The sequence below is a fragment of the Engystomops pustulosus genome, chromosome 6 (genome assembly GCF_040894005.1).
Source record: "Engystomops pustulosus chromosome 6, aEngPut4.maternal, whole genome shotgun sequence".
In the NCBI taxonomy this organism is placed as follows: Eukaryota; Metazoa; Chordata; class Amphibia; order Anura; family Leptodactylidae; genus Engystomops; species Engystomops pustulosus.
This window is the reverse complement of record NC_092416.1, coordinates 31,233,000-31,256,714: the sequence shown is the minus strand read 5'-3', so window position 1 is coordinate 31,256,714 and position 23,715 is coordinate 31,233,000. Positions and strand designations below refer to the sequence as shown.

The following is a 23,715-nucleotide window of genomic DNA, read 5'->3' as shown; positions in this document are numbered from 1 at the left end:
CTACGAGCTAAGAAGTCCTTGGTATATATACTAGTTGGCATGTAGAGTCTGTACTGGACGAAAGTAGATTAATGTCAATGAGTCTTTTCAAGATGTTTTCACCAATATCTTTTTACCAATATTTCTTGAAGGGGGCAACACACATTAGAAAGCTGCAAATTTCAATGGAACCGACTGTCTATCTGAAGTCCATGATGTGGTCGGATGTGGCTCATTTGTATCGAGCCTTATGTATGTTGTCAGTCCCGATTTTTGGTTTCAGCAGGAGATAACCTCTATTTTTTCAATATCAAACTCCATGTTCAGCTAAACCAAGTTCAGTGGTCAACTTTATAAGGTATGAATGGGTTTGAGAGTTTTGAGGGTGGTTGATTAAAAAGGACATTAGATTAGTAGGTGCCATAAGTAGAAGAAATATTATTAAGAAAATGTTGTGTTTTTTTGTTTTAGAAACGAGATAAGATCAATGTGCGTAAGATATTACGTCAAGACAATTACCACTCTTCAAGTGCTCTCTGTAACTGCTAGTTCACGTTGTACCCATTACACATTATCTCTCTTTTGTACTTAGTCAAGTAGTTCCTTTTGTATTGCTGGAAATAGACGCAAGGGATAGTTCACATTTTTTCTTTGTTGTCCGTTGACATGGCACAACAGGGTTGATGTACTGTTCCACCGGCTAATTTTAGAAATCAACGAGAATTGATGTGTGAATGACATGACCCAAGGAAAAGAGTGTGTGACTGAAACAGAAGAGAACAACTTGCCAGAATGACTTATGTATGCACTCACAGAACACAAATAGACAAAAAACACAAGCCACAAGAAGAGATAGAAAGACAGAGAATAAACGAGAAATGACTTTATATTCTGAGCAAAAGACAATGTCAAAGGTTCTAGCAACATACAGAGACACGTTGGATGTGCTGGACTCGTGCTATATGCTAACTCTGCTGCTCTCAGCTGCTGTTACTTCACTTTAGGAAGGCAGGTAGTGTAAAACCCTCTCCGGCACTTGTGAGTGATTGATATAGCTGCACAGAGAGACAGTTTCTCATACAATAGCAAAGTCAGCACCACCAATGATAATGCTGAAATCAGCAAGACGCTAATACAGCTGCAGCTCCTTTTTATAACTCTTTCCACTTGAACAGTTAAACATTCGGAAACTTACTCCAGCTAAGACCTGGAAGCAAAACTACTGTGGATACAGTCCTCCTCTGTAAAGGTAAGCAACTATTGCATGTGAAGGATTACATGGAAATGTTGTGCATCAATCTTGATTCTCTGTCTAGTTATGTGACTTTTTGCTATATGTTGAGGATGTCTTGTGCATCATACTCTGTACCATTCTCTTGTGTGTTAACATCAGGATAATAATAATAATCTCAACATCTGTTTTGCCCAAAAGCTACATACAACAATAGACAATTGCCCAAAAGCTACATACCACAATAGACATAAAGCTGTTATGTAATAACAATAGTGATCATACTCTTTAAACTGTTTTATACTCATCATTCATGGTGTAGGTATCTACCAGACCTTAATTTCTCACCACTGGTGATAGTATTTATATTCTGTATTACAAAACAAATTTTATTAAAAAAAAAAAAATAAAAAAAAAAAAAAATATATATATGACAAATCGTTTCCTCGTTTTCTATGCATGCAACCTTCCTAAAATGTTGTGGATAGAGCTAGAAGATAGGGTTTGTGATGTTTGGATAACCTACTCCCCTATAACTATTTCTCCCAAAAAGGCCCAAAGGAGCCATAAATATACGACCAAGCCCACCAATTAGAGTGGGACCAGTTGACTGTCTAATTTGCATGAAATGTTGAGTTGACCTTTGTTTAACATATGATGGAGCTAAAGAGGATTGGACGTGTGGAATGTCAACATGACCAATCCTTTGTCCTCAAGGGTGCTAAGCCTTCAGCAGATGTGTTGGACAATGTCAAAAAGATATTGAAAACTTTCGGGCAACTAGAGTTAATCTAATTTCCTTTTCCATAGTCATTTGTTAGGGATTGAAGATTTAGAGGAACAGGTGTGACTACTTTATGCACATTTCTCCTACAGTCACGTGGATGAAGAGGAGAGGATTTTAAGGGAAATCTAATGTAGCATTTATTACCAGTTTAGTAAATAAATTGTGAGCCTGTATAGATGAACAAATGGTGATGGACCGACGCTCCGGCTTTCCAATGAATGTCAGAAGCCATGTAGATAATAACTGGCTTTATTGTAATAGTTTAGTGGAAGTTCCCTTTTATGGTAAAAACTGGAGTTTTTGGGGGGATTTTTCTTATCTGAAAGACTTGCTAAACTATAATTCTTTCGTGGTCTTGTAATGTTACCCATATTGAATTGAGGGGCTATATGCACCAGTGGTACTTTCAATCCCCAATTACGGAAAAAGGAGGATGGCATCTGGTGCAACTGTTCAATGGTCAAAGGGGGTCTTTTTGACTAAAAATATTAATAACTTATCCATTTATTCTTAGAAATGGTCTTTAATATCAGTTGGAGGGGGTCGAACTCCCACAGGTAATCTGTTCTCAGCCGATGAATAATAGAGATAGAACAGGAAGCAGTTAGCGCCGTTCTCTGTGTAGTGGCTGTTCCAAAGCACTTCCGCTTAGCTCCTATTTAAATGAATAGGAGCTGATCTGCAGTAACCAGGACCTACCACTACACCTAGATTGTAGCTGTCTGCTTCCTGTCTTATTTTCTGTTTGACACCTGCTGAGATCAGCTGATATGTGGGGGTGGGTATTGGACCCCAACCAATCTGATATTTGGTAGCAATTCTATGGCTAAGGTATCAATATTTTTTGCCTTTGAGAACCCTTACACTGTGTCCATCCTTAAACTTTCATGAGTTTAGCCTTCTCACGATAGAAAATACCATCAAAATAAATTTATTACAGTAAAAAATTTTAATATTTAAAAAAAATTTTTATGAAAAGTTAAGATTGTATATTTAAATGTTAAACCGAAATGAAGCTGAAATTTGGTTTCTTAAGGTTTGCTTATTATGAGTCATGAGAAGGTTGACATTGGGACCACTTTGTTAGAACCAGTGTATATAAATTAGAGTTGGCATTGGCTCTAAGGCTGGTATGTGGAACAGGTCAGGTCAGATGGAGAACAAAAGAAAGGACATATAATTGGACAGATCTCTGATAGATTAGAGATTTTTCAAACGCAAGCTTCATTACTCAGGTACGAAAGTGGTGGATTGTGCCAAAAGATTTAGGAATAGTCATAAGAAACCATTGGCTGGCACATTTAGGCTACTTGAGCACTCCCCCTTTAAACTTGTTGAAGAGATACATGTCAATCAGAGTTCCAGCAGTGGTCACAGAGAACAGAAGCTACTGGACAGGACCCAGGATGGAGGGTGACATTAGCAGGAGCCCAGGAGCAGGTACAGAGAACCTGCCAACAAATAGGGATTATCACTTGGGGGGTCCTTACAACTAAGCATTGAAATAAGCAGTTGTCTTAAAGTATTTGAAATTCTGGAATATCCTAATATTTCTCTCTAAAATTATATTTCAACTTTGTGTTATAAATCTGTTATCGCAGGAACATTCTATCCTGGGTCATTGCTGTTGGCCAGGATTGGATGACTCTGCGATAACAGATTTATTTCACCTCTGCGTATTCTCCATTGGGAGCCATAATATTGTCTTATTGGGTTGTGATTGTCGAGTCATTATAGTATGTTGTAAAGTTTGCACTGTCATGGTGTTGTCCCTAGCTACTATCATCACTGGAATTCCATCTATTTAGACCCCTTCACGAGAAGTGTTTTTGTGGTCTAATCGTCGACTAAATGTGTCTGGGTTAAAGGAGAATAGAACACAGTGGTGGAAGTTACATTGAATTGGATCCAAGCCATTGCTAGAGGATGATACATTAGAATTTATAATATTTGTATAATTTATTTAGATCAGTTGTGAAGGGCTAAATTATGGTGTTATGGCTAGATTATGTAGCTATTACATTCTAATTAGCATCTGGCCTATATAGTCAGATAGTATAATTTCTAACATTTTACATTCTACTAGTTTGATATTTTTTTGGGCTAAAATAGATTTGTGCAAATTTGCAACTAGGTTTAACTATAGCCCCTTTTCCAATGTTTGGTTTTGGGTCACTTTTAGTTAGTTACACGGTTCACTGCAAAAAAAAGGTAACAGAAAGTAGTTATTTGGAACATTTTTTGAGCCTACTTCAGACAAACGACCAAGTCATTTGAAGCCAAAATGGGCAAACTGCTCAGCTCTGATGGGTCATCACTGGCCGAGGTGTTGGTCTATGTCTAACCAAACTGATTTGACACAAAAACTTGTTGTGGAATGAGGCTTACATATTATTACATAGCAGGCTGCATATTACTGTTTATTGGAGACTCCTTCAAAATGGCCTCCTCATGGTTTGGTAAGGAGACCAAGCTATCAAGCATCCAGGTTGATAATTTTACTAGTGAATGGCATCCTATGACTATATGGCTACAACTAAGGACCATGTGTGGTCCGAAACTCGTCAGAACTATGTTATATATGTTATATATAAACTGGATTTTTATCTCTTAACACTTTTGCCTGGATGCTGGACTCTCCTTCTACTATTTTTGATTGGCATCCTATAGTCTGCTATGTACAGTAGTGTATATCTGATCATAAACCGATTCTTCAGCTACCATATTAACAATATCATTATTTAATTACATGATAATATAATGCATGGTTTGAAGGCATAAATGGACTTCTGAGAAAAATAGAAGTTTTTACAAAGCAAAGTTTCCCATCTCTAAAGTCTATAACTATATCATAAATAATTCCATGAATAATGTACATGAAAAGAAAACATATCTACACAAAACTATGAATGATTAATGAAGACAGACCTGGGATACAGGCAAGTCCCATGTGTACCATTTGTTCTTTCTGCGGAATCCTTTCAACTGATGTTCTAGCCAAGACTAGAGAGAATTGAATATTTTGGCAGAAACTTGAATCTAAAAAAGCAAAAGTCATGTAAATAAGATAAAAAAAACATTTGAAGTCCTTATGAAGGATGCTCATGAAGGATACATTTTTGTAGCCTGTCATATGCCAATGATAGCCTTACACAAAAATTTCTCTTACCTTATTTTTGGAATTTTATGGTCACATTATGGTCTCTGTGGAAAACTGAGCAGACTATAGCTTAAATTTCCACCAAGTCAAACCTAAGTAGATCTGGAGGTCGTGTTCTTCTGGATCTACTAGGCGGCTGGATGGAGCCTTTTAGTCGATCTAGCATGCCCTGCACCAGTGGGGGAATATTAAGGCCTTTAATAAGATCTTATCTGTCCACAAACAATCACTATACCAGGCCCCTGGCAGGGCAATTCATGGACAGATCAGATCTGCAGCCATTTTATGGTCAGGATGTCTGGCTGAAGTGGTTCAGGGAGTAAGAGTTCTCTTGCCAAATATACACTTATAACCATTGATGCTCCACTAGGGGAAATATGCAAATATCTTAGAAAACATATTGTCTGATGAGATAAAATATAGGAGGATTCACTTTACATATCATGAGAGCGGAGCAGAACTTTTTCTGTGAAAAGATTAAATGCAAATGCCCTTCGAAAATTAAACACCATCCAATAGCTTTGAAATTTGCACAATGCATAGATCATGTAGCATGCAAAGTCGCATGAAAAACATGTGTGACTGTAATGCACACTGTGCATAGCATAAAAATGGAGAAAAAAAATTAAAAAATTAACTGCAATAAGGTAGAAGCAGCTCTCCCGACAACCTGATATGGTTTCACCACTTAAAATTATGCTTTCTTGCCGTTCTTGTATATAGCGGACGTGTCAAACTCAATTATGCCAAGGGTCACATTGGCTCCATAGCAACACATCAGGTTTATGTGCTAGGGCCATTGAAAAGGCGTGGAGAAGGAACTCCAAAGAAAACCCAGCCATGGCTGTTCTGGAACTATATATATAAAAAAGCATACTTTGATTTATGGCTTTTCGAGACATCACATTATCTTTATCACAATTGGTGCTTGGGTTGGACTTCAAGGCACATTGATGTAAAATGGCATTGGTGGATGCAAGAGGGATCAACGTCAATAATTGCAACAACCTCCAAGTGAGAGCAGGGGTTAGTTGAGTACATGGATATCATGGCTCATGCTGCAATATGAAGAATTATCGCATGTTCCACAACAAATTGTGTCAACGCGGACAATTCGACACCATCTGCAACAGCAGGACATTTTTTCTAGTAATCCATTGCTACCTTTGACACTACAACACGAGCGGCTGAAATTTCAAACATGTCACCTTTGTGTGCCTTAAGGTATTCATAGAGTATATATGGCTTTCATATCTCTTGTCCTTGATGGTGTTGGATCGGTGATGGCGACCAGTGTAGATTATGCACTTACAATGCTATCTAATCAGATTTGCCATATAGATGATTGATGAGTGTCCTCTTTCTACTTGCATTTGATGTCACGTTACCTTAAGTGGCACAAGTAAAGTACTAAAAATATAGTTGACAGAAAAATATAAGTAATTGTTTTGTACAATTGTGAACCGATACTTTGAAAAATTTTGTTATCCAACTAGCATTTGTGTATATACAGAGATGCTAAATAATTGAGGGTTCAAGGAGTGAGGGGATGGTATTGAATGAAGGGTTGAAGTTATAGGCAATAATATAGAAGGGGTCAAAAGATAGATTAGGATATGTAATAGGGCTATTTAAAAAGTTGTGAATGTTATGGTCCTCAGCTATTTGAACCGATACACAAATGCACCAATAAGTCCCCCATCCCCCACAAAACCATTCAGCTCCTCCCCCAGTCCCTGGAAAAATGAACACGTAATCTACTGATTTTAGGCATAAGAAGGGTTGAGGACCACATTTTTAGACTCAATTTTACCACCTTCAGCAGGGGCATGTACAGTTTATAATTTGTGATGTCGAATGTGAGTCCATAGCTCTCTACCCCACAATTTTACCTTATCCATAGTTTACAACTTAAGGGTTGAAACCCCTGATGGATCAGATCAGATGTCATTCTGTCACCTCAGCTGGGCCCCAATAGTTCAGGCCAAAGCTGGTAGAGGTTTGAGGCTAGCTCCTCATTGCAGACAGAGGCTAAAATAGGAATGAGGTCTTTTTTTTCTTTATATTTCATATTTATTACCCTGGGGGTTTATTTAGGGAGCACTAATTCCACAGGGGGCAGTGTTGTTAATGGTGGAACCTATTCCTTCTGATCAACCTCTGCCGATGGTGGACTTCATATGCCCCACCCCAAATCCCTCCGATAACTATTGACAATTGAGACTACCCATCATTCTGAACTATGCTTTCTTCTTGCTCTTTAGACAATGATATATTGCAGAAGTCTCCAGAAGTCAGAGCCATGTTAAGCATGAACAGAAATAGTAAAGAAATGTCAGTTCAGCAGTTTACTGCCCTCCTAAGCAAAAGTCTCGAGACAATAAATCACCCTACTGTAGCTTTTAACAAAAGAAGACAGGGACTATTAAATATGTAAAGATTTCAATTTTACTTTATGGTTTCGGTACTAAATTAGGAAAAATCGTGACTATTCCACTATTATATGACAAGTTGTGGTGATCTCCTAATTTGAAATGAAGATAATGCAATGTTATAAATAGAGTTGGGACTATCTACACATAGTGACGAGAACACAGCCGCCAGTGTTTGGAGCCAGGGTGGAGAGAGAGGCTGGCTAATTAGTTAAGTAACGGATTTGTATAGAACTCCGGGCTCTGAGATCAGCTTAAAGAGAAAGTGACACTATGATGGACTTACATTAACGTAAGAACCTCGGTGTGATAAGCTACCGGAGACGTGGGGAGCTTACTATGCATCACAGAACAAAGACCGTGAGTAAAACTTCATGTGGGTTCGCTGTTATTCTATATTTTGTGCTTTTTAAAAACTTTTTAAAAAATACCCCATTACTTACACGTGAATTAAGTTTCATGGGTAGCGTTGTTACACGTCTCTCATCAACACAAGTTATTGAGCAATTATGCTGTGTACTGTGTTACATAAGAACTTATAGACTCGATTGGAAGTGAATATCGCCTATCTCGAATAACAATGCCACGTACTTAGGGTGTTAATGTTGATTTAATATAACACATTGTTGACATATCCTGATCCTTTCAGCTACGGGCTATGATATATGATATGTTAATTAAAGGGGTTGTCTTACGACAGGCAGCCGCTTTAATATGGAAGCCGGAACAGCTGATTTTGCTAGGGAAGCTGAATCGAGCCAAGCTGGGGCTACTGCAGGGGGAAATGAAGTATCGCCAGGGAGCCACTTAGATGTACAGATGTCCATGCAGCTATCAGTTCTGGCTTGTAGAAGCGGTATGAATTTCATATCAATTTGTAGACTAAATATTTATCACAATTACAAATACTTTACCTCAACCAAACAGATTATATTTCAGTTTTCTTTGTTTTAATTTTATTGTGTGAGTTTATTTGATCCCCAACTTTTTGGTCTTCTGCTACAATGATGATGGGGTTGATGTGGATTTCTCCTATTCTACCTACATCAAAAAGTGACCCTAGTAGGACATCATTAGTTCATAAAATGGCTCGTAATAAAAATGGATCTAAATTTTAAAATTACTGGTCAACAAAATGTAGACCTTCCTATGCCTATCCATGTTGCTAAGTTAGACCCATTGGGGGGTATGTATCAGTATTCCTACACCGCAAATGTGACGTCAAAGTCCTGAAATAATTGAAAATGCTAGCATATTACAATTGCTTGGAACAGTGATTCCCATCATATCTTTATACTCCCTGGTAATTATGACAAAAAAATTACTTTGAGTTGAATGGAGCAGATATAGGCATAACAGTGTCAATACCCTGAGTGCACCACCAGCCTCATGAGCCTATTGATAATAATTTTTCAGGAATTTTAGCATTTATAATTTTATGTTGGATATTATGTAATTTTATGTAATGATCCTACAAGTTTCTCACACCTGGATTTGCAGAACCTCTGTCTCTTCCTTGCAGATCCTCTCCAGGTCCCTTAGGTTGGTGAACATTGATGGAAGCCATTTTCAAATCTCTCCGAAAAAGCTAAATTGGGTTTAGGTCCGGGCTCTGGCTAGGCCAGTCAGAAATGGTCAGAGAGATGTTCTGAAGTCTCTGCTTTATTTTAGCTGTGAGCTTAGAGTCATTGGGGCTTATTTACCAAGGGTCTGGCGGTCGCATTTCTGCCGGGTTTTCCGACTTTTTGGGGATTGCGCTGACGGGTCGCATTGTGTCACACGCGATTGGATTGTGCGCCGGCTTTCATTCAACACAAATCGGGGGGGACGGGTCGTCGGACGATCCTACGGATTTGGAATAACAGCAGAATTTAACTTTAAATTTGTGTCGCAAGATCAAGCACTTACATACACCCTGGGAAGAAGAAGGGGAAATCCGGCTGACCTGATTGGGGAAATGTCATATGCAGGAAATAGGGCGCGCGATCTACGTGAATGGCGGCAGCATTCATTCTCGTAGGACACTCCGGATCGGGGAACGTGCAGGACCAGGTAAGTAAATGTGCCCCATTGTCTTGTTGAAAGGTGAACCTTCGGCCAAGTCTGAGGTCCAGAGCACTCTGGAAGAGGTTTTCATCCAAAATATCTCTGTTTTTGGACACATTCATCGTTCCTTCAATTGCAACCAGTCATCTTGTCCCTGCAGCTGAAAAACAGCATGATGATGTCATGTTTCACTATTTGGCAGGTGATGAGCAGAGCCTTGTTTTCTCCAGATATACGGCTTGGAATTAACATTAAAAAGTTCACTATTCATCTCATCAGAGCAGAGAATCTTATTTCTCATAGTCTGGGAGTCCTCCATGGGTTTTGCACACTGTATGAGGCTTTCATATGTCTTGCCCAGTGGAGAGGCTTCCATCGGCAAACTCTGCCATAAAGCCCCGACTGGTGGAGGCTGCAGTGATCGTTGACTTTGTGGAACTTTCTTCCATCTTCCTACTGCATCTTTAGAGCTCAGCAACAGTGATCTTGGGGTTCTACTTTACCTCTCTCACAAAGGCTCCTCTCCCATGATTGTTTAGTTTGGCTGGATGGCCAGGTTGTGGAATAGTAGTGGTCATCCCACACTTCTTCCGTTTAAAGAAGACCTGCCACCCTGAAAACCGGCACTAGGAGCTGCTACAATGATAGCATTATCGGAAACCTCAGATAGCGCTAACCAACACTGCTGTTCATTACAAATGCCGGACTGCTCTCTAAGTATTGGTGTTCTTCTATTCTATTTGCCATTGCCCTTATAGATCGGTTAAGTAGGAAGAAGTGTCATTGGTTTTTGATGTTATGTTTTATTTTGTATTTAATGGGCTAAGTGTGTGTATTAGTGTATTATATTATATTACTTGTGGGGCAGTTGTTACATCTCCAGTTCATTTTATGGATTAATAAAGTTTTCTCTATTCCCTATATATTAGTAGACAAGACAAACCTATCAAAATACAAGACTCCATCCCAAGACCAGAACATAGATGAGATGGATGAAAATGAAAATGAGGAGATTCTAAAAGGAATGATGAATCTGATGTCAAGGAGGATGCCGCATATAAAACTGAAAGACCAGTACAATGTTCTCAAGAGACTGGGCAGTGGTACTTATGGATCTGTCGTACTAGCTGAGCACAAATTACAAGGTAGGATGTGCTAATATATATGAGCCTATTACCAATGGTGAATATGATTTAGACATAAAAAGTATGCAAACTATCTGTGGAATGCACATTTTGCAGGAAAATTAGGAGGTTAGAAACTGTTGGTGGGAGGTGCCTTAAAAAGATGAGCTGCCTAGAATTAACTGGGAGAGAATGCTGGACACACTCATCAGCCCTTAAAGAAGCCAGTAGGGAACAAGAATATACAAGAGGCCATGGGATAAAAACATGGCCATAACTAGCAAAGCAGGTTAGCAGAAAAAAAGACACTACGGGGTCTTCTTCCATTGAAATATAAATGTAGTTAGCAAACAACAAAATGTGTCAAAGTTTAAATTTAATGTTTTCCCACCTTAGATTACCACAGCTACATCTGCAGTATTCCACATACTGTCTCCACATCATTCATGTGCCATTATATAACCGTGTGTATAAAAGAGACTAAAATAATGGAAGTGTCTGACAAATTGTAGATCATAAAAATCTGCCTTGATTTCAAGAAACAATGTGATGCCAGTACAATCCAATCCCACAATCAAGCCTACAAAGGCCTTATACTAAGGCCTGTTAGCAGGGCAAGGGGGCATTTTCTACGCCTAGAGGAGAGGTGGTTCTACCATCACCATAGACAGGGGACATCCTCTACACCTAGAGGAGAGGTTATTCTACCATCACCATAGACAGGGGACATCCTCTACACCTAGAGGAGAGAAGGTTCTACCATCACCATAGACAGGGGACATCCTCTACACCTAGAGGAGAGGTTATTCTACCATCACCATAGACAGGGCATCCTCTACACCTAGAGGAGAGGTGGTTCTACCATCACCATAGACAGAGGCATCCTCTACACCTAGAGGAGAGGGGATTCTACCATCACCATAGACAGGGGGCATCCTCTACACCTAGAGGAGAGGGGATTCTACCATCACCATAGACAGGGGGCATCCTCTACACCTAGAGGAGAGGAGGTTCTACCATCACCATAGACAGGGGGCATCCTCTACACCTAGAGGAGAGGGGATTCTACCATCACCATAGACAGGGCATCCTCTACACCTAGAGGAGAGGTGGTTCTACCATCACCATAGACAGGGGCATCCTCTACACCTAGAGGAGAGGGGATTCTACCATCACCATAGACAGGGGGCATCCTCTACACCTAGAGGAGAGGAGGTTCTACCATCACCATAGACAGGGGGCATCCTCTACACCTAGAGGAGAGGAGGTTCTACCATCACCATAGACAGGGGGCATCCTCTACACCTAGAGGAGAGGAGGTTCTACCATCACCATAGACAGGGGGCATCCTCTACACCTAGAGGAGAGGTGGTTCTACCATCACATAGACAGGGGGCATCCTCTACACCTAGAGGAGAGGAGGTTCTACCATCACCATAGACAGGGGGCATCCTCTACACCTAGAGGAGAGGAGATTCTACCATCACCATAGACACGGGGCATCGCCTACACCTAGAGGAGAGGAGATTCTACCATCGCCATAGACAGGGGGCATCGCCTACACCTAGAGGAGATCCAGTTCTACCATCACCATAGACAGGGGGCATCCTCTACACCTAGAGGAGAGGCGGTTCTACCATCGTCATAGACAGGAGACATCCTCTATACCTAGACGAGAGGTGATTCTTCCATCACCATAGACAGGGGGCATCCTCTACACCTAGAGGATAGGCGATTCTTCCATCACCATAGACAGGGGGCAGCCTCTACACCTAGAGGACAGGAGATTCTACCATCGTCATAGACAGGGGGCATCCACTACACCTAGAGGAGAGGCGGTTCTACCATCACCATAGACAGGGGGCATCCTCTACACCTAGAGGACAGGAGATTCTACCATCGTCATAGACAGGAGACATCCTCTACACCTAGAGGAGAGGCGGTTCTACCATCGTCATAGACAGGGATTCCTTACTGCAAGAGCTGTGAGACTATTGAACTCTATGCCACAGAAGGTTGTTATAGTCTTGTTGTCTAGAATGATCATACTGGAGTGTGACCCCCCCATAATATATATTAGCTATAGGGGCCCCAGATAACTTGTTACTTTCTTTGGTAGAAGCCAATTTTCCTTCAAAAATGCAATTAGAAAAATTCCATGGATAAATGACCCCAATAATCTCCAGTAATTCAGTACATGTAATTTTGATGGATTGGTAGAAGAAGTTGAACACCTGTTGCTGCAGATCTGGTCTCATTGCTCCTGTCATATAGGGGTGAGCAATAAGCAGTTTCAGATATTTGGACACAAATGTAAATACAATCTTTCAAAAACATTTATTGTGCACACAAAGTCAAGTTAAGTTGAGCAGTAATAAGACTTATTAAGGTATGAGGGTAAACTTACTTTTCTAAAAGTGTATTAACTAAGGGAATAGATAGATTTTTGCTTTTGTTCCACACAATTGGAGATGTCCTACTATCATTTGTCACCTTCCAGCACTCTCACACTGCTCCTGAGATGCTTGTGAATATTTTAGATTGTAAGAATAACATCACTATTGAGACTATTAGGCTAATAAAAGCTTCAATTTAAGAAAACTGTAGACAATGATAATGTAAGGTTCCTCTGAACCATATTATATGGACCTTCAGTGATGTAACAAGGATGTGACTCATCACATGCTTTAGGTTGGCCAATTACAAACATGTTGGGGGTCATTTACTAAGGGCCCGATTTGCGGTTTCCCGACGTGTTACCCGAATATTTCCGATTTGCGCCGATTTCCCCTGAATTGCCCCGGGATTTTGGCGCACGCGATCGTATTGTGCCGCATCGGCGCTGGCATGCACACGACGGAAATCGGGGGCGTGGCCGAACGAAGACCCGACGGATTCGGAAAAACCGCCGCATTTAAAAAAAAAAATCTGTCGCGGAACTTGCACTTACCTTCACTCAGCCTGGCTCGGTGAACTCCAGTGCATTCCGATGCTCTTCAGCGCAGCAGCGCTACCTGGTGGACGGCAGAGGAACTACCTTAATAAATCCCGGCCGGACCCGAATCCACCGCAGAGAACGCGCCGCTGGATCGCGAATGGACCGGGTAAGTAAATCTGCCTCGTTGTCCTGATTAATACAAATGCCCTCAGTGCTCGGGCCTCAGTGCCCTTAGCTGATGTCACTACTAGGAAGTGCCGCCCACTTCAGGAATAGCTGAATATGATTTTATAAGAAAGGCGGATAAATATACCAGGCTGTAACTAAGGCTAGGAAGAAGTCAGCAGCATGATACATGATATATGCTTGAAATTGTTGTCAAAGGCTCTCTCCAGCTGTGCTAAGGGTATTTTTTGTCAGGGACTTTACAGTTACTCTTTAAAATGCCATATGTGTAAAAATCTCAAAATGTCCACAACCCAGCCACCGTTACAGTATTTTATTTGTTTGTATAGTAATATTTTTCATTTTTTTGGTAATTTTTTAGGTAAAGTTATGGCTCTAAAACTAATGAAGAAAAAAACAACAAAGAAGGAGAATTTTCTCATGGAATACTGTGTGTCCCTGTGTCTGTCATCACACCCGAATATTATTAAAACTTTACCAGTGGCCTTTGAAACCGATAGATATTTTTTATTTGCTCAGGAGCAGGCCATAGGTGATCTGCACTCCATCATTGTACCACAGGTAAGTCCTATATGAAATAGCCCAATGGACTATATCATAGAGAACACCAACAGGGGATCAGTTACTAAACAAAAAAGGGATTGCATGGAGTCAAATCTAATAATTTCTGTATAATAAATTTCACATGTGGTTATACCCTAACCTCAGAGTTGGAATGTGTTTAGAAAAAAATAAGTTTAAAGATTCTATAAGAAAAAGTAATAACTAGCGATGATCTGACCTGTTAGCATACAGGTTCGACCAAAGGTTCAGTTTGGGACTGTGTACTGAAACAACCCACGATTGTTGCTGATACCAATTATGGGTGTTACCATTTAGATGTTGTCGGCAAAACCACCACCGGTATTTAAATGCCAGCAGTGCATGCATACCATTACATTCCAGTGGATCGGTGCTCCCCGATGATGTCACAGCATTTAAATGCCAGCAGCGTAGTTAATGTTAGATACGTTTATATTTGCTTGGTTGAGCTTGAGTCCTACTTGATTATGATTCCTTGTCATAGCTAAATATGGGGCTGCGACCCGAACATGTGCCTGACTTGTAGGCTTCTCGCTCACTTGCAATAAAGTTTATTGAACCACATAAATGCCAGCAGCGATTGTGGGTGTTAAAAGTGGTCTGTAAACTGAAGGCCGATCCACAACTTTTCATTTTTTTCTTGACTCGAGTAAAAGCCGAGTTAGGGTTTTTCAGCACATTTTTTTTGTGCTAGAAACTCGGCTTATACTTGAGTATATACACTCACCGGCCACTTTATTAGGTACACCATGCTAGTAACGGGTTGGACCCCCTTTTGCCTTCAGAACTGCCTCAATTCTTCGTGGCATAGATACAACAAGGTGCTGGAAGCATTCCTCAGAGATTTTGGTCCATATTGACATGATGGCATCACACAGTTGCCGCAGATTTGTCGGCTGCACATCCATGATGCGAATCTCCCGTTCCACCACATCCCAAAGATGCTCTATTGGATTGAGATCTGGTGACTGTGGAGGCCATTTGAGTCCAGTGACCTCATTGTCATGTTCAAGAAACCAGTCTGAGATGATTCCAGCTTTATGACATGGCGCATTATCCTGCTGAAAGTAGCCATAAGACTTTACATTGTGCTCATAAAGGGATGGACATGGTCAGCAACAATACTCAGGTAGGCTGTGGCGTTGCAACGATGCTCAATTGGTACCAAGGGGCCCAAAGAGTGCCAAGAAAATATTCCCCACACCATGACACCACCACCACCGGCCTGAACCGTTGATACAAGGCAGGATGGATCCATGCTTTCATGTTGTTGACGCCAAATTCTGACCCTACCATCCGAATGTCGCAGCAGAAATCGAGACTCATCAGACCAGGCAAGGTTTTTCCAATCTTCTACTGTCCAATTTCGATGAGCTTGTGCAAATTGTAGCCTCAGTTTCCTGTTCTTAGCTGAAAGGAGTGGCACCCGGTGTGGTCTTCTGCTGCTGTAGCCCATCTGCCTCAAAGTTCGACGTACTGTGCGTTCAGAGATGCTCTTCTGCCTACCTTGGTTGTAACGGGTGGCGATTTGAGTCACTGTTGCCTTTCTATCAGCTCGAACAAGTCTGCCCATTCTCCTCTGACCTCTGGCATCAACAAGGCATTACCGCCCACAGAACTGCCGCTCACTGGATGTTTTTTCTTTTTCGGACCATTCTCTGTAAACCCTAGAGATGGTTGTGCGTGAAAATCCCAGTAGATCAGCAGTTTATGAAATACTCAGACCAGCCCTTCTGGCACCAACAACCATGCCACGTTCAAAGGCACTCAAATCACCTTTCTTCCCCATACTGATGCTCGGTTTGAACTGCAGGAGATTGTCTTGACCATGTCTACATGCCTAAATGCACTGAGTTGCCGCCATGTGATTGGCTGATTAGAAATTAAGTGTTAACGAGCAGTTGGACAGGTGTACCTAATAAAGTGGCCGGTGAGTGTACGGTATATATATATATATATATTTTTTTTTTTATTCAATTCACATATTGTATAAAAGATAAATAAGAAACATTTTTTAAACCAAAATGGTACTTTGATGGTTTAAAATCAAAAGTTTTGAAACTTTGAATGCATAGATAAAAAAACACAAAAATGTTTACTCCATGTTATCTCCATTGAGACTAAGAGCAAATGTATAGTAAAAGAACTTCAAAATTTCTATACTTAGTTATATATATTACATCTAATATAAATTTACATATTTATAATACAGGCGGTCCCCTACTTAAGGACACCCGACTTACAGACAACCCATAGTTACAGACAGACCCCTCTGACCTCTGGTGAAGTCTCTGAATGCTTTACTATAATCCCAGATTGCGATAATCAGCTGTAAAGTGTCTGTAATGAAGCTTTACTGATAATCCTTGGTCCCATTACAGCAAAAAATGTTTAAACTCCAATTGTCACTGGGGCCAATTTTTTCTTTGTCAGGATCTACAATTACAAAATATACAGTTTCGACTTACATACAAATTAAACTTAAGAACAAACTTCCGGACCCTATCTTGTATGTAACCCGGGGACTGCCTGTATATATATAATGTAATATGTCCGCAGACCTCTCTGTATACGCACAGGCTTACACTCTACGCCGATGGATAAGCTCTTTTCCATTAGCTATATGCCACCTTGCTATATTTACATGCTGCTATGAAAACATCATTAGACAATCTTCAGTATTGACCTTATTATTTATACATTGTTATACGGTCACTATGATTTTATATTTCCAAAAACAAAATAATCCTAGAAAATATTGGTGAATATTGAATTAGAATGTTCTCATTAATGAAATTGATCAAGACTAGGGTTTTTATTTGCCTATCCTGAATCTCTTTGTGTTGGACAGGCTCATCCTATCCTTCATAACTATGGGAGAACACACCATCCAGGATCCCACTAATAACTAGTGGTGGCTGTTTTTGTATGTGCTGTACCTCCACTCATCAGAACTGGAGCATTGCTGTGTTTCCCCTCAAATGCTTCACTAACAAAGATGGAGGTTGTGTGTTGTATATAAGCCACCTTGTTTCCTGTTTGGGTCTACTTGAATCCATATGGAAACCGGAACATTGCTCTTGTTTCAGTCTCCTGCTCTTGAGAACTGTCTCCTCCAAACATTCTTGTTCTATTACCTCCACCCCAAATCTGAACTGCATCGTACACTTCTGACAAAATTTCTCCCAGTTACCACTACACGCAACTCACTCCGATCCTGCAGTTTCTATGTGGATTGTAACAAAAGCCCTTCCTAAACCACACCCACCTTTCAAAAAGTTTCAGAGCACAAAAATAAAAATTCATATGTTTTTGCTGACAACAGACCTGTTTTACTAATTCCCAATTGTGTATAACTAGTACAACTATTTCAAAAAATGCTCTGTCGCGTCCATCATGGCCCTCTCGAATTGGCAGCTTTCACCTGGCACAGAGTCGCTATAGTTCATCTTACTATCCTCTAATATCCCCAAGTCCCATCTCGGTATCAGTTTTATCCAGGGTTGTGCCATTTAGCATGTAATAAAGACTTTTGTTTTCCTGTCCCCAGTACATAACCCTACATCTAATAAAGTGTTAATCTTCATTTGCCGTTTCTCTTTCCAAGTCTTGAACTTCTTCAAATCCTTTCTGTAATAAGAAACTGCCTTCTTCTGTGTTAATTGTACAGTTTAGTATCATCTGCAAATCCTTGGATTTATTCTGAAACCCCCTACACAGTCATCAATAGACTTTCTATTAAAGTATTAAACCCAACTAGTAGACAAGGCCTTATCTGACATAGTTGTGGACATCTGGGTAAACATTTGAGGCAACTTTTTGCAACCTATAAAGCTATTCTTGCAGGAGATGCAAGTTAGCCCTAGCTGGTCATGGGGGCAGCCACCAACTCTTACTTGCCATGTTGTCCCAATGGTTAACCTCTATGTGCCAATGTGACACCATCTCTGATACTACTGCTGGATTTAGGAGGACTAGTGTCCCCTGTAACCAGAAACCACTCTCCTCTGACTTTCTAAGGCTTCCTGCACACAAGAGCAGATTTATACGGGTCGCAAACAATGGTCCAGTGCAGTGGTTCTCAACCTGTGGGTCGGGACCCCAGCGGGGGTCGAGCAACCAAAACCGGCGGTCGCCTAAAGCCATCGGAGACGCAATTTTATTGTGTTTTTACTGCCAGTTGCATGGTTTGGGGTCACCACAACATGAGGAACTGTATTGTGGGGTCACAGCATTAGAAAGGTTGAGAACCACTGGTCCAGTGCGTCATCAATGGGTGAGCTCTGCTCATGCACCAATGAAAATGGAGGTGTTAATGGAGCCTGGAGCCCCTCAGGCTCATTTGAAGCCTTTTTTTTCTTAAAAACAAGGGAATTAAAAGCTAAAAGAAGAGTGGATCCTGCCAGAGGGGTCACACACCAGTATGTCAGTGTACTTGGTTTACAATCCTTGATCCTGGTGGTTAGATGTCCTTTAAATATCACTAGTAAACTTGGTGTGAAGTACATTTTTTTTTATTATTTCAGATTTTATTTTCCAAAATTTTCCCAATTGGGAAACATTGCTAAAGTAACATTTAAACATGAACACACAGACTGTTAGGCCCGTTCCACACTTGCGAGTGTGATGCGATGAACTCGCATCACATTCGCAACGCAAGCTGCCGGGAACGCACGGCCCGAACGCTGCACCGCGGGAGTGAACTGACATGCTGAGTTCACTCCCGCGGTGCAGCGTTCGGGCCGTGCGTTCCTGGCAGCTTGCGTTGCGAGTGTGATGCGAGTTTATCGCATCACACTCGCAAGTGTGGAACGGGCCTTAACAGGCAACATTTTAGTAGAACCTGTGGTTGTTGCACAAGTATCAATACATGTAACCCAGGGTTACTAAGGGAATCTGTCATCAAGATTTTACATTTTGATCTAATGCAAGAACCCATAGGCTGTTTAACACTTATTCCCAATATTATTTTTATATTCAACATTTTTAGTTCCATTCAAATTTAAAAGTTTATAAAAGTTTACCTGGCTCACAGTCAGCATAGAAGATCGAGTAATAGGGGCATCTGTGCAAAGCTGCAAATCTGTGTGTCATCATTGCTCTCCTAGCTATCTATGTCCTCCTCTCTCCTCATCCTCCCTCATGCAGAAGGAAACTGGACCCCAAGCAAATTTCATTTAGCTCACATGTGCATTTGGGAGTGGGAAGAGGGAGCAGAAAGAAGGGGGAGAGCTGAGAGAGCAGTGATAATACGGGACTCAATCCTCTTTGCTGGTAGGGAGCCAGATAATGTTTTTTATACTTTTAAAACTGAATGGAACTAAGTATGCTTATTACAGGTGGTCCCCTACTTAAGAACACCCTACTTACAGAGGACCCCTAGTTACTAAAGCTAAAATAACTATAGCTAAAATAAATAGCTATAACAGTTATCAAAGGTGTCTGCAATTAAAATTTATTGTTAATTCGGGTTCTTATGACAACCCAACATTTTTAAAACCCACTAGTCATAGAGACCAAAACATTTTTTCTTGGGGTTAAAATTATAAAGTATACAGTTCCAACTTGCATACAAATTCAACTTAAGAACAAGCCTGCAGAACCTATCGTGTACGTAACCCGGGGACTGCCTGTATACAAGATTGATAATTAGTATCAAACAACCTATGGGAACCAACCATTGGGTCAAAATGATTCCGGTGTAGTTAAACTTTTTTCAATAGACTACACTGATCCTGAGTAACTAATGCCATTATTTTCAGATCTCTTCTGTCAGATGGGGAAATCCGGGCTACCTGCTTTAGTCTAAGGCCACTCTCATCTGACAGTAGAGAGCCAAATGGGTGATCCTGGGCTGGAGTAGACAGTCTGGCTCCACCCTTCAGTAGAGATCTTAAAACAGACAGCCTGACTTCACCCATCAGACAGTAGAGATCTTAAAATAATCATAATTTGATTACTCAGGAACAGAGAGGCTAAAGAGAAAATTTCCACTGTGCCGTAAACAGTGTAACAATGCAAATTAATGGATACAAAGAGTTGGGTGAAGGTAGTGAAAGGTCTTTATTAAAGAGGTTTTCCCACGAAGACAAGTTTGGCCTTATCCACAGGATAGGGCCTAACTTGTTGATCAGTGGGGTCTTAGTGCTGAGATCCCTGCAGATCACGAAAATGAGGGGTCCGACGGACTCCATTACTCTTATGGATTGATGAGGGGTTGGTCGGACCCCTCGTTTTTGCGATCTGTGGGAGTTTCAGCACTGAGACCCCCACTGATCAGTAAGTTAGTTCCTATCCCGTGGATAGGGCCTAACTTGTCTTCATGGGAAAAGCCCTTAAGGATATAGTTCGGGCTTTCAGCTTCATTCAACATTACAGAATCGATTTCCAAGTTGATGCTGCCTATATTTCTAGGGACTATTTCTACTTAATAAAAAATTTTAATTGCATAATCTCACATTTCACCAAGATTAATAAATCATATCATGTTTTTTTAACTTTCTAGGATGGTCTGCCTGATATAATAGTAAAGCGATGCGCCATGCAGTTGGCCGAAGCCCTGGACTTTATGCACAGTAAAGCCCTCGTTCACCGAGATTTCAAATTAGACAATATTCTGATTTTTGATCAAGACTGTCATCATATAAAACTTGCTGATTTTGGATTAACAAGGCTTGAGGGTTTCCACATTTCTCCTCTGAAAGGCACCGTTCCGTATTCCCCTCCAGAACTATGTACTTTGGAAGAAACTGATACTCTTGAACTTGACTCCAGCCTCGACATCTGGGCATTTGGTATTCTTCTATTTTGTATCTCAACTGGATACTTCCCTTGGGAAACAGCAATATGTCAAGACAGTGATTACGAGAAATTTGTCGTGTGGCAAACCACCGGAAACTACCAGAAGATTCCTTCTGAATGGAAGCAGTTTACATGGCGGGCACTAGACATGTTTCAGAAGTTACTAGCAATAAACGCCATGACTCGGAGCCCGGCTATTGAAGTCCAAAAATATCTGAGTGACCCGTGGAAAATTAACAGCTTGAAAGATAACAGCAACTTACAAGATAACTGAAATAATCCAGAGGAGTGTGATGATAGCATGAACTTTCTGAAGGTGAAAACTAGCGTTGAAAAGTATGCCAACCAGTTCTTCAGCTCTCAGACTAAAATACCCCAGTAACATAGTGAAGCTTGTCCAGGTAGATAGCTTCTGTCTCTAATACCACCACTAACTTGCACATTATAAGTTACTTTGCAAGATACTTAAAAGGGTATTCCGGGATCACTACAGTGAAGAGACCTCATAGCTCGGAAGAACGTTGCGGCCTCTTCACTTCCTACCAAACACAGCACTGTACATTGTGTAGCGGTTATACTTGATATTGTAGATCAGCCCCGTTCACTTGAATGGGACTGAGATGGACACAGACTATGTGAAGAATACTGGTGACTTCACCGGCCTGTGAAGTAGAAGCATCACTTATAGGAGCACCATGACCGCAGCACATTTGCGGGAATGCCGGTTGTTGGACCCTCAACATTCTGATATTGATCACCCATCCTATGGATCTTTTTTTTTTTAACTTGGAATATCCCCTTTAAGAAAATCAGTGCTCAGGCTAGAGCTTCACAGCAACACATGATTTACTTACGATGGTAAAATCATGACTTCAAACTTTTGGAGAAAAAAAAGTTCCAATTGACCATATAAAAATTTCCTTGCAACTTTTTATATAGGGAAAATTTTAAAATGACTTATAACTGCACAATTTTACTATGTATCACAGCTGATCCTGCGTTGCTGAGAAACCCTAGCATAAGGCCTTATTCACACTTCCATTTTTTTCACAGATGTGGTCTTTCTGTGGTCTTCATGGGCCACAAAAGATTCTACTTTTGTCATTGATGTGGCATGTTCATTTTGGCTCTAGTTTACATATTAGGGGTAAACAATAGGGGAGATTTGTCAATACCTTTCTTCTAAATGTAAGAACAAAAAAGTTGTGCAATGCCGTTTTTGCACAATCTTTTTTGGTGACTTTTCCACATTTGCACCAAAACTCGTGGTGCACTGTTTTTCAATGGATTCGTTGTATTTCTCTAACAAGCTGTTTGGACTAAACAACCGGGACTTTTTAAATAGTCGCAACTGCACTGACCTGTCTAATTTCTGTCTAACACTTTGAAAAAATTTTTTAGGTAAAAGAAAAATGTAAAAAAGTTAATTTTAGACAGCAATGTAAAAATGCATAAAAAAATTTAAACAGATCAAAAATGTAGCAAATTTTGACAAACGGACAAAACTACTCGCTGCCATGTTTTTTTTCTAAAGACATTTTTATTTTTTAATAAAAACATGCAGGTCCATACCGTTATTGTGTTTAGCTGTACCTATTGTGGGGATTTGGCCCAGTAGAGACCGTGGGAGCGGGGTGCTAGGATGCAGTTCAAGACAGGGACACCAGGGTACAGTCCAAACAGGTCTCGCCTGCGTTTATTGCAGCAAAATAAAACCAGCCTTTACATACAGGTATTTGAATAAACAAAAGAAAACCTACCCGTCAGGGTGCTAACTATACAATTAGTCCACTAGCTCACACTAAACAAAAAGATCACGTGGCTGCTCCAGACACACAGGTCAGAGCTGTGTCCTCTCAGCCTCCTTCCACAGAGAGACAACCCACTCAACTCTGCTGAGTCATTTTATCCAGGCTAATTAGGCTGTTCCCATCACCTGTGTCCAAGGTGCTGGACAAACCCACCTCAGCACTAAGGCCTTGCATAGAAGCAAAACCTAGGGGAAACATACCGCCCATCCACAGTTAACCCCTTCAGTGTCTCACATACCCTCCCCCTCTGTTTGACCCTGTGGGGACGAACACTTTTGGCCATCAGACAGTGGGTACGGGATAGGGCATCGGCATTCCCATGCAATTTTCCTGCTCGATGTTCCACCGTGAATTTAAAATTCTGGAGCATTAGGAACCACCTTGTGACCCTGGCGTTCCTCTCCTTGGCCTGACTCATCCAGGTTAGGGGAGAGTGATCGGTCACCAGTGTAAACTGCCGCCCTACCAAATAATACCTCAGGGATTCCAGAGCCCATTTGATCGCCAAGCACTCCCTCTCAACTATACTATAGTTCTTTTCAGGAGGTGTGAGCTTGCGGCTCAGGAATGTTACAGGATGTTCCTCACCCTCCACTACTTGGGACAGGACAGCCCCCAAGCCCACGTCAGAAGCGTCA

General features: G+C 40.9%; 1 protein-coding gene across 5 annotated transcripts; it reads left to right on the top strand.

The window, feature by feature from the left end:
• Positions 1-728: 728 nt before the first annotated feature.
• LOC140134812 (serine/threonine-protein kinase SBK1-like) lies at positions 729-23,347 on the top strand. Of its 5 annotated transcripts, none has more exons than XM_072155467.1 (4): positions 729-1,228; positions 10,568-10,780; positions 14,245-14,444; positions 20,971-23,340. In XM_072155467.1, the coding sequence occupies exons 2-4, from the start codon at positions 10,624-10,626 to the stop codon at positions 21,538-21,540; spliced, it is 927 nt and encodes a 308-aa protein (XP_072011568.1). In that variant the 5' UTR covers positions 729-1,228; positions 10,568-10,623; the 3' UTR covers positions 21,541-23,340. The 5 variants fall into 5 exon arrangements, with proteins under 5 accessions (XP_072011568.1, XP_072011567.1, XP_072011569.1 ...); XM_072155466.1 differs by having other exon boundaries at positions 10,565-10,780; positions 20,971-23,338; XM_072155468.1 differs by lacking the exon at positions 729-1,228 and adding an exon at positions 7,719-7,949.
• The last annotated feature ends 368 nt before the right edge of the window (positions 23,348-23,715 follow it).

Excerpts from the sequence above, each read along its gene's own strand:
- LOC140134812 (XM_072155464.1), top strand. The coding sequence starts at position 8,304 with ATGGAAGCCGGAACAGCTGATTTTGCTAGGGAAGCTGAATCGAGCCAA. Across the intron at positions 8,446-10,564 it reads AGTTCTGGCTTGTAGAAGCG|TAGACAAGACAAACCTATCA; the intron begins GTATGAATTTCA and ends CCTATATATTAG. Across the intron at positions 14,445-20,970 it reads ACTCCATCATTGTACCACAG|GATGGTCTGCCTGATATAAT; the intron begins GTAAGTCCTATA and ends TTAACTTTCTAG.